The following is an 11,538-nucleotide window of genomic DNA, read 5'->3' as shown; positions in this document are numbered from 1 at the left end:
ATTTACTAACTTCAGCCCTCTTTACCCTTTGATGGGGAGGGAGGAGTCAAAGAGTTTTCTAACATGGCTCTAAGTTACTTAAAATTGCACATCTCCTAAATTAGCTTGTTTAATTTTGAAATGTCATTGTGTACACACTTAATTGCTATTGGTTTTTATAAATTGGAGGGAACACCATGGTGAATTGAATAAACTTTAGTATCAATTTAGCCTGCATTGAAAACCAAGCTAACACAGCAAAGTATTTCCCAAATAGAAGCCTAAAACCTAATTTAGCTAATTGTTGGCTTGATTAGTATTGTTAACTAGGTTTTGAGGCCCCGCCTCTGTGCTGGCACCATGGGATCAGCTGCAAAGTGTGAGCAACTATAGCTACCTCTGTTGAGTGGGGTCTTGGGATGACAAGACCCCAGTTTTCGGGCTGTGGGTCCAGCCAGGAACTCCTGGAGATAGGACCACCATCTCCTTAGTGTTCTTTAAAGAAGGCCACTGATAGAATTCCATTTTAGGAAGCCAGTAGATTGCTGAGAGACTGTGCTGATAAGTCCCCATCTGTCTGTGTGGAAAGAGTGATTCATTTCATCCCATAAAATATCTCCAAAAAATTCTCAAAGGACAAAATAACCATTATCACATTATCTCGACTTGTCTTTTAAAGTAGGTCAAAGTATGGGTGAAACTATCTAGAAAGAAACTCAGCTCAATACTGATGTACTTACCTGAACCTTTCTTAGTAACAGATTCATAGCCAACTCTTAGATATTTTTAGGTATCAGAGAGTCCAAAAGTCATAGTCTCTGGTAAAGAATCCCTGTTACTCTCTACTAAGACTGGAGCAGTCAACATGAAGATAGAAACACAAGATAGAGACTTCCCTACCCAGGAGAACCGTACAGCTCAGGGTAGGGCCAAATCTCCATGATGGAGAGCAAGCTCATTTCTGGGCTCTGCATTCCCTAACCTACAAGGACCACAGCATTGTCATGATTCAGGTTTCTGGGGTTCCCCAAAGGCTGAGTCTCCAGGTCTCCAGGATCTTCCCCCATCCACTCACTAATGCCTGATATTTCTTCTAGCAAAAACCAAGAGCTTCACTGCCCTGGAAGAAATCAGACTGAAAATGTCAGTATTCTTGGAACATTGACTTAAATTGGCCCAAGTTGTAAATGACTGACAGCAGATGCTTTTCAAAAAGTGAGCATTTAGAGCAAGTAAGCAGGAGAAAGCAAATAGGCAAAGGACTGCTGAAGTAGGAAGGAGGGCACCACTGAGTAAAGAAAGGAGAGGATGGAGGTTTTTGAGTCATTTACATTTTAGCTGATAGTTGTCTGTCTTCCCCTAGCCATTTAGAGGCGCTCGTAACTAGCCAACAGGTGGAACATCTTTACAACATGCCATATCCTGGAGCTAGGAGAGTAATTTCTCTTGCCCCATTTTAAGTAGACCAGGTTTCTGGGATCCTTACCTTACCCCATGGTGTCTCTTGATGAGTGGCTCTGGGAGCATCGAAAATGTCTAGCATTTATATTAGAATGAGATTCTCAGAGCTATATTTAAAACCACTAAAGTTAGCTCCTGCTCAAAGCTTAAAACACTAATTTAAAAAAATCATCTTAGTGGTATTACTATAGTTAATGAGGACTAGTTAGAGAAGTGAAATATCCTCATTTTGGGGGTGGGGGGGGTAGATGTCCAAAATATAGGCTGATTTTTTTTTTTAGCTTACCTAACAAATGCCTGATGTTATTCACCACTTTGAAGGGGGTGGGAGTAAGAGGAAGCAGAGGAGTGGGGAGATTTTTCAGAACAAAGCAGTCATAAACAATTACCATTAATTACGGTTTGTAATGAAAATGCTACATATGAAAGAGCTCGCAAATAAGAACATCATGATGGAAGCACTGAAATTGCACTTCAGCCTTTGGTAGATGCTTCTGAACATCCATCAGATACACACTGTGTATCAACCTGTGCTTCTAAAGAACCTTGAAAGAAATGTGCTTCTACAGACCCAAGTCTATAAGTGCGGCCTGTTCCCCACCCCTGGATCACACTTACCTCTCTCGCTCTCCCATTTCCTGATTTCTGTTTCTCCTTCTGCTATTTTCCCCTTTTCTCTCCAAGTCTCCGTTTGTTAAGCCAATGCCAGGGGCTGCTGCCCTTGCTCTTTGGAGAGAGGGGATAACGCACAGTCGCTCGGATAAAGCTGTGCCCTCCCAAGTACGACAGTGGTTCCCTGGACAGAGTTTTATTTTCATTTTTAATTATTTTTTTTTTTTGACGCACACTATTATGTCCGTTTCAGGTATACAACATAATGATTCAACACTTAAAGGCTGTTTTTAGGAGGCTGATTCTGTGTCGTCAGGCTCCTCTTTTCCAGCATCAGGAAGTGGCTGACGATTCAGGGGAGGCTTGGACCCCCTGCTTTGTTCCATCGCTGAGCCACCCCACGCTTCATGAGGTTGGGGGGTCAGTGGGCTGCAAACACTAGAGGCCGGTGTAAGAGTGTGGTGGAGGGAGCAGACAGGCATCAGCTAAGAAAGAAAGAAAAGCTGGCTGTTGCAAGTAATATGATCGTTTATCTAAAAACCCAAGAGGTCAACTGAAAACTATTTAGACTAAATAGAGGGTCCATTACGGTGACCAAACACAAACATACAAAAAGTGATGATGCCTTAGGAAACCAGGCTTCAAGCTGTATTTGACTTAGAGCTGTAAGGCAATGCTTATTTTAATTGGCCAATATTACAGCAATTGTTGGAGAAAGAATGGAGAAGATGAATGCAAACAGAGAATCTAATAATAAAATTCCTTCTCACCCTAGAGACAAAGCAGATGGGTTTTTTCAGTGAAATACAACCTATAAAAAATACAACTTTGGCAGTTTTATTTTTCAGATTTGGAGTCATGTTGTGATTGTCTCATTCAAGGATAGTAAACCTTGTGACTATCAGCTACATGTCTTGGAAAGCCCCTATATCTCTTGTAACCCTCGCTCCCATCCTAACAGACTGCATTACTTCCTAGGGCTGCCATAACGAAGTACCACAGACTGTGCGGCTTAAACAACAGAAATGTATTTACTCACAGTTCTGGAAGCTAGAAGTCAGAGATTAAGATGTCAGCAGGGTTGGCGTCTCCTGAGGCCCAGATCCTTGGCCTGTGATGGCTGTCTTCTCCCTGAATCTTCACACGATCTTCCCTCTGTGTGTGTGTCTATATCCAAGTTTCCTCTTCTTATAAATAAGAATACCAGTGATACTGGTTTAGGGTCCTCCCTAATGACCTCATTTTATTTAATTACCTCTTCAATTACCTTTATTTAATTACCTCTTTAATTTACCACATTCTAAAGTACTAGAGGTTCAGACTTCAACATCAATTTTTTTTATTGCAGTATATTTGATTTACAGTGTTGTGTTAATTTCTGCTGTACAGCAAAGTGATTCAGTTATATATATATGTACATCCTTTTTTATATTCTTTTCTATTATGGTTTATCCCAGGATATTGAATATAGTTCCCTGTGTTATACAGTTGGACCTATTGTTTATCCATCCTATATGTAATAGTTTGCACCTGCTAATCCCAAACTCCCACTCCATCCCTCCCCCACCCACCTCCCCCGTGACAACCACAAGTCTGTTCTCTATGTCCGTGAGGGACTTCAACATTTAAATTTGGGGGGAAGTGGGGGGACACAACTCAGACCATAACACAGACCTAGGATAAGTTTAGACACGTAAATTTAGCTAAAGTATATGTGACAGAGGTTTGGGAAAATACAATTCCAAAATTATTTTCTATATACCAGTTAGCCAATTTGAAAATGTAATGGGGGAAAATTTCATTCATAATAGCAAAACAAATACATAAGCGAGTAAAAATAAGAACTAAGTTTAACAATTAACAAGTAAGACTTACATGGAGGAGAATTGGACAGGTACATGTAAAAGTATGAAATTAGAACACTCCCTGACACCATGCACAAAAATAAACTCAAAATGGATTAAAGACCTAAGTGTAAGGGCAGACACTATCAAACTCTTAGAGGAAAACATAGGCAGAACACTCTATGACATACATCACAGCAAGATTCTTTTTGACCCAGCTCCCAGAGAAATGGAAATAAGAACACAAATAAACAAATGGGACCTAATGAAACTTAAAAGCTTTTGCACAGCAAAGGAAACCATAAACAAGACCAAAAGACAACCATCAGAATGGGAGAAAATATTTGCAAATGAAGCAACTGACAAAGGATTAATCTCCAAGATTTACAAGCAGCTCATGCAGCTCAATAACAAAAAAACCAACAACCCAATCCAAAAATGGGCAGAAGACCTAAATAGACATTTCTCCAAAGAAGATATACAGATGGCCTACAGACACATGAAAGAATGCTCAACATCATTAATCATTAGAGAAATGCAAATCAAAACTACAATGAGATATCATCTCACACCGGTCAGAATGGCCATCATCAAAAAATCTAGAAACAATAAATGCTGGAGAGGGTGTGGAGGAAAGGGAACACTCTTGCACTGTTGGTGGGAATGTAAATTGATACAGCCACTATGGAGAACAGTATGGAGGTTCCTGAAAAAACTACAAATAGAACTACCATACGACCCAGCAATCCCACTACTGGGCATATACCCTGAGAAAACCATAGGTCAAAAAGAGTCATGTACCAAAATGTTCATTGCAGCTCTATTTACAATAGCCAGGACATGGAAGCAACCTAAATGTCCATCGACAGATGAATGGATAAAGAAGATGTGGCACATATATACAATGGAATATTACTCAGCCATAAAAAGAAATGAAATGGAGGTATTTGTAATGAGGTGGATGGAGTTAGAGTCTGTCATACAGAGTGAAGTAAGTCAGAAAGAGAAAAACAAATACAGTATGCTAACACATATATACGGAATCTAAGGAAAAAAAAAAAAAAAAAGGCCATGAAGAACCTAGTGGCAAGACGGGAATAAAGACACAGACCTACTAGAGAATGGACTTGAGGATATGGGGAGGGGGTGGGGTGAGATGTGACAGGGTAAGAGAGTGTCATGGACATATATACACTACCAAATGTAAAATAGATAACTAGTGGGAAGCAGCCGCATAGCACAGGGAGATCAGCTCGGTGCTTTGTGACCACCTAGAGGGGTGGGATGGGGAGGGTGGGAGGGAGGGAGATGCAAGAGGGAAGAGAAATGGGAACATATTGTATATGTATAACTGATTCACTTTGTTATAAAGCAGAAGCTAACACACCATTGTAAGGCAATTATACTTCAATAAAGATGTTTAAAAAAAAAAAAAAGACTTACATGGAAAAAAATATAACTATGTGTTTATTACTGTATAAGTGCTTAACTATATAACTACACACACACGTATATACACATACACACACACACATAGGTAGCCCAAATTTAGCTAAAGTGTATTTGACACAAAATACACTTAAGAATGCAGGCTTGGGATTACAGAATTTCAAAATTGTTGTCCTAATACCAGCATTCACCAATTATAGAATATAATGGGGACATAAAAATAGACTTGAACAAATGGAAATATATATAACTTTATGACACATTCTGGGATAGGAAGACTTAATATTGTAAATATGACCATTCTTCCCCCAAATATAAATTCGATGCAATCATAATCAAAACACAAAGTTTTTATGGAGGTTAACAAAGTGATTTCAAACTTCATCTGGAAGAGAAAATGTACAAGCATAATTAACATAAGATCAATAATGGGGGCATCCCTTGCCCAAACAAATAACAAAACATACTATAAATCGGTACCAATTAATGCATTGTGGTGTTTCTATAGGTATAGATAAAAAGATCAATAGAATAAAATAGACAAAACTGAAACAGACCTATGTACATGTGTAATTTAATACACACTAAAAATCAATTCAGAAAGATGGGAAAAGAACCAATCATTTAACAAATGATAACGTGACACTGATCATCCAACTGGAAACATAAACATAAAATTAGATTTGTAATTTGTGATACCAAAACTAAAAAATGATAGATGGATTTAAAGACTAAACAGGGGCTTCCTTGGTGGCGCGGTGGTTGAGATTCTGCCTGCTAATGCAGGGGACACGGGTTCGAGCCCTGGTCTGGGAAGATCCCACATGCCGCAGAGCAGCTAGGCCCATGAGCCACAATTACTGAGCCTGCGCGTCTGGAGCCTGTGCTCCGCAACAAGAGAGGCCGCGACAGTGAGAGGCCCGTGTACAGCGATGAAGAGTGGCCCCCGCTTGCCGCAACTAGAGAAAGCCCTCGCACAGAAACGAAGACCCAACACAGCCATAAATAAATAAATAAATAAATAAATTAATTAATTAATTAATTAATTTAAAGACTAAACAGACCAACAAAATTATAAAAGTTTTAGATGAAAATATAAAACACGTAATTTGCTGATTTGAGGCAGAGAAGGTCCATCTAAGGGGATATAAAACCCAGATGCCATGAAAAAAATTACTGAAAAATGTAATTGCTAAACATTTGTTGTATTTCTTAAAGAAAGGCACCATTAGCAAAACTAAAACACAAGCAAAGGATTAGAAGAAAATGTCTGCAGTATGTATAACACCCGAGAGCTTATTATCCAGAACATATTAAGATTCTACTATAGTAAGGCAATAAGAAAAAGAACTCAATTTTCAAATACAGATGGCTAATAAAAACATTAGATGCCCATCCTCAATAGTAATAAAAAGAATAGGAATTGAAAGAGCATAATGAGATCCCCCCTCCCAGGTTGTAAAAATTGAATAGATTAGTCACGTCCAGGACTGGTGGGTGGGAAGAAATGCGTAGGCTCATGGGCTCCCAAAGAAAGTAGAATTGGCTATAAATAGGAACAGCTTTGTTGAATTGGCAGCATTAATCAAAATTGCTAAATATCATGGCCTTTGGCTGAATAATTTCACTTTTATCTATGTATCTGTGTTATAGAAATACTCATGGGCATAAAGCTATTTGGATAAGGACAGTTATTGCAGCATTTTTTTGTAAAGGAGTTTTTTAAAACAACCAAAGTATCTATAAACAGGAGCAAAATTTAAACTATCGTGCATCTTTACTATGAAATACTTTATAGCTAGAAGGGTCGGGGACATGAAAGGGTATTTTTATTATTTTTATCATTCCCTGTCCTATATAATTCTGTGGTGGTTTAAAATATTTTTTAATGGATTAATTAATTTTGAAAAAAAGTTCTTTTTGAAATAAAAGAAAACACAGGTGGAGTAGCTGAGTGCAACCCTCATTAATGGCAACTCTCTTCACATGTGTTGCCTTTTGGTCTCTTTTTCTCTAGTGAACAACCAGCAGACGCTTGTGGGAAAGAGCTGCTGAAGGATTCTGGGCTCTCCTTGTGTCTGAGGCTCCCAAGGATTCGAAATGTTCACGCCAGCCTGCATTCAGCTTTTAAGGACTCATTACAAGTTTAGCTGTTTTCTTTTCATGGCTACTTCTACGGCAGCCACCTCCTCCTCCCGACTCCTTCAAAGGGTAGAACAGACCGTGTGTTCCCTCTCTCCGTGGAATGGGTTGCAACTCCGTCCATCTGGTTGTCTTGCCATCTTAGCTGTCTGTTATCAAGCCTATCAGGTAAGTCACAAAGTACTTGCCTCCAGTCTTGGGAGTTTCTGAGGAGTGACTTTACGGTCGGGAGGGCCCTGTCGGAAAGCTTTCACTTCTAGTGATTTCAACAGCTCAGTTTAACCGGTAGCGTGAGGGTTCGACCCAGAGACATGGGTGTCAGACAAAACCTGGATTAAGACTTCCTACCAGTTTGCCTTTGGGCCGCCTCATCGATAAAATGGGGCCGAAACTAACCACACAGCCTCCCTTGCAGGTTTGTTGTTGATACAAGGAACAAGAAACGCATGTTGAGGGTTTTATGCTCTGTGTGGAACACGGTAAGTTCCTAATTAATGAGTATTACTTTCCAGAAACTAGTGGTAGAATGCAAAATTTAATAAGACGCATTTTTTGCCCTTGAACTCAGGAGAGTGCAGGAGAAAGACGCACAACCAGATTCACCGCTGAGTCCTGCATTTTGTCGTAGCTGCTACCATGAGGTATTTGTACGAGGGAAGCGCTTAGTCCAGCCTGGAGCAGGCGAGGTCTGAGCTGAGCCTTGTAGGGTGAGCTCGGCCAGGGGCTGGGGGTGGCGAGAGGGCAGGCAGGTGGTGGAAGGGGGAAGGGGACTCTTGGCGGCAGAGGGGGCCGCGGGAGCAGTGGACCCCCGCGGTCACTGCGCCAAGGGCGCTGGGAGCGTGCTGTTGGCGTGAAGGGCCAGACGGCGAGCAGGCGGCGGGGCTGTAGATGCCTCCACCCCCCAACCCCGGGCCGGGGAACTCCGGAGCAGGAGGCTTGCTGGAGAACCTTGGAAGGGTTTTTAGTTGGGTTAGAGTTTTTTGACAGTTGCATTTGAAGATCAGTCTAATAGCTGGAGAAAGAATGGGTTGAGGCGCAAGAAGGAGGGGCAGGGAGACCAAGCAGGAGGCTGTGGCCCCTTGCTGATGACAGACGGTAACATCGTGAGCGGGGCAGGGAGGGAGGGACGTTGGCAACGTGCGGCGGCCTTGACGCAGAGGCGGCAGGGAGAGCCCGCAGGACGTGGGGGCGTGTGGAGTGAGGCAGAGGAGGTGTAGACGGAACGCCAGGCCCCAGCGCGAGAGCGAAAGCCAAGGTGTCAGTTTCTCGGAGTCCGGAGGGGCCCCTGATGCTGTTACTTGGATCTGTTTTCTGGCACAGTCCCTGCTGAACGCTTAATTGAGTCGTATGTAGGGCAATGGGACTTCTGAATAAAAGAGGAAGGAGAAATTTCTCCAAAACCTCCGCCAGGCACCGGGGAAGGAGCTGGCCTGCAGTGGGCCCCTCTGAAGGCAGAGCAGCTCCTTCCCCGGTGAAGCCCCAGGGCTCTCACGTCTCAGCTGCAAGAGAGACGCCGTGTCCAGCAGGTACAGGGCTGGCTGCAGAGCCGGGACAACCGAGGGCAGTGGTCTTGTTAGTGAGAGCAAGTGAGAGACCTGCTGGGAATGGAGAGAAATACTTAGGGGGCGCTTTTTACAGAGCATTATGGCTGTACTTGAGCTGGTGGGGAGAGCGCTGGTGACATTTGGACAGCTACAGTTAAATGTGACCCCATCAGTACCCGCAGGATTGCGCGGGGCCTGCTTGAAGTTGGTAAATTGCGTGAAACGCCGAGCGTTGGGGGAACTCGATGAGGGGCTGCTATAATTGACATTTCACCCTCAGCCCTCGCGCTCGGCGCCGGGGAAAAGCGCAGCGCTTCACGGCTCCGCCAGGGGGCAGGAGAGGTTACATTACACAGAATTAAAAAAAGAAAAATCCCCAAACTTTCCCCCCAAATCTGTTCTTCCTCGTGAAACCGAATCCTCCAGCTGCGGCGTCCCAGGCGCCCGCCCGTCGCCCGCCGCCTCCCCCGGCGCCCCTGCCCTCGCCCGGCGCTTTCCGCGCGCCTCGGACCTGCTGTGCCCCGCACCTCTGCCCCACCCCTTGCCCTGAAGATGAAGGTCTGGCTGCTGCTGGGTCTTTTGCTGGTGCACGAAGCGCTGGAGGACGGTGAGTTACTCTGCGTGGGGGGGCTACCCGGCTTGTGCCCTGACTTGATCCCGGACCCCACCCCCCCCCAACAGCCCTCGTCGTCCTCCAGGTCGTCTTCTAACTTTAGACCTTCCGAGGCCCAGCCCTGGAGCCGCTCCCTACTCCGTGCACCTGCCCCCCCTCCCCAGGAGGGTCTTCTTACCTCCCTCTCTCCACCTCCCCTGGGAGCCCCTGGGACGGTGGCAGCTGCTCTGACCCTTAGGATCCCCACCAGAAGCGCTCCTGCGCTCCTGGAAAGCTCTCGGCTGCCGGCAAACGGAACAACCCCAGGCAGCCCCTGGTCCAGCCCCCAGTGTCAACGTGTCGGTCTGGGAGGTGGCGCAGGGCGGCGGATCCTTGCCACCTCCGCGCGGCGTTCGCCCCGGGTCTCCGCTCGTGGGGGCGGGTGCCACCTAAACTGAGCCTTTTGCAAGATTCGAAGAGTCCTCCTCCCCCATCTGCGGTCCTAGATTCGTTTCATAAACCAGCGTGGGCTTGAATCCTGCGAGATGTGCCTATCTGGTCTAAGTCTTAGGCCAGATATTTCTGGGTATCAGACCTTCTCCAAACGACTCAAAACCCCACAGCTGTTACACTTCTTATGTGGTGGGAGGGTGGAAGATGAAGGACATGGACTTTCGTACACCATATGGGGGCCCTTGTGCCGCTGAACTTTTTTGAATGTGTGCCTGTCCTGGGCCCACCCTGTTGTGTAGACTCACAACCACAGGGCCAGACTTTACTGTGCGTGTGTGTGTGCGCGCGTATTGTTGTATTTCTCTGTCTATTATCTATATTTCTGTTGGCATTTAACTGTTTGGTTGGCTCCGTTATTTTTCGCTTGGTGTTATTCGTGCAGTGTATTTTGCATCTGTTACATCCTGGTATCCTGAAATCTCCCTTGGAATTCTGCTCTACCGTCACTATTTTTGCTGGTTTTGGTTGAAAAGCAGCTTTTGCTGTTATGCAACCTCCCGCTGGAGCCAGCTCACACTGGCTCACATCTTTTATCCACTACTCAGTCCTGACCAGTTCCTTCCTTCTTTCCCATGAAACTAGAAGCATTTGCCAGAAAAAGACCACATTCTGGTCTGCAAAGTCCAAAATGGTTGTGGGACTTGAAGTTGAATGTGAGGCTCCTTAAGCCTAGAGCCTTGCTGGATGAAGTGTAGTCAGTGCTTCTCCTGGGGAGGGGCGGGGAGGAACAGGTCCTCTTTGCCTAGGGAACAGTTGGCGTGAGTTCACGGTGTAAAATACAATATTAAATTGCTCTTGGCAAGTCCTCGTATGTGATCGCTGAAGTGATGGAAATGTAGTATTTGGTATCACTTTTTGAATAGGGCAAGAGACGTCAGACAAAATAATTTCAAGTGGTCCATTCGCTTGGTTACACAGTTCACCCAAGATGCCTGCCTCAGGGGCTCGGGAGGCGGCCTCAGCCTCTGCCTCCTGAATCTCTCCCAGCTAATGTGTGCCCAGACCATGATTACAAACAGCTGTCTGAATCAATTAGCATCTGTTTGTCAAATGTAATTTATACAAACAGTATAGATTTATGAGACAATCAGAAAGTTGAACACAGATTGAATATTTTCTAAGAAATAATTGATAAATTTTAGATGTGATAATAGCACTGTGGCTTTGTTTTTAAAAGTAAAAAATAGAAGTAAAATATATAGTATAAACTATTTGTGAATAAAATATTGAACACATAATTAGAAAAGTACATCTGCTTCAGTAAAGTATATGTTTTTCTAAACCTATTAAGAATGTTTTCTCGGGTTTGAGTTATATCATGTGGCTGGCTGGGACCAGGAACTGAGAGTGGCTTAGGTGGGGTGCCCTTTCAGTGCCAGCCTCTGATTAACAAGTCGGAATA

General features: G+C 43.9%; 1 protein-coding gene across 2 annotated transcripts in view; it reads left to right on the top strand.

The window, feature by feature from the left end:
- The first annotated feature begins 9,381 nt into the window (after positions 1-9,381).
- The window catches only part of PDGFRL (platelet derived growth factor receptor like), a 46,429-nt gene continuing 44,272 nt past the window's right edge, over positions 9,382-11,538 (top strand). The window contains exon 1 of one of the 2 annotated variants that reach the window (XM_068532267.1): positions 9,382-9,638. In XM_068532267.1, coding sequence (XP_068388368.1) covers positions 9,584-9,638 — 55 coding nt within the window. In that variant the 5' untranslated portion in view covers positions 9,382-9,583. The remainder of the gene's footprint in view (positions 9,639-11,538) is intronic. The other variant, XM_068532266.1, reaches the window with a different exon arrangement.

Source organism: Eschrichtius robustus, chromosome 21, assembly GCF_028021215.1.
Source record: "Eschrichtius robustus isolate mEscRob2 chromosome 21, mEscRob2.pri, whole genome shotgun sequence".
Taxonomy (NCBI): domain Eukaryota; kingdom Metazoa; phylum Chordata; class Mammalia; order Artiodactyla; family Eschrichtiidae; genus Eschrichtius; species Eschrichtius robustus.
The sequence above is the reverse complement of the archived record's forward strand: the minus strand, read 5'-3'. Positions and strand labels throughout refer to the sequence as shown.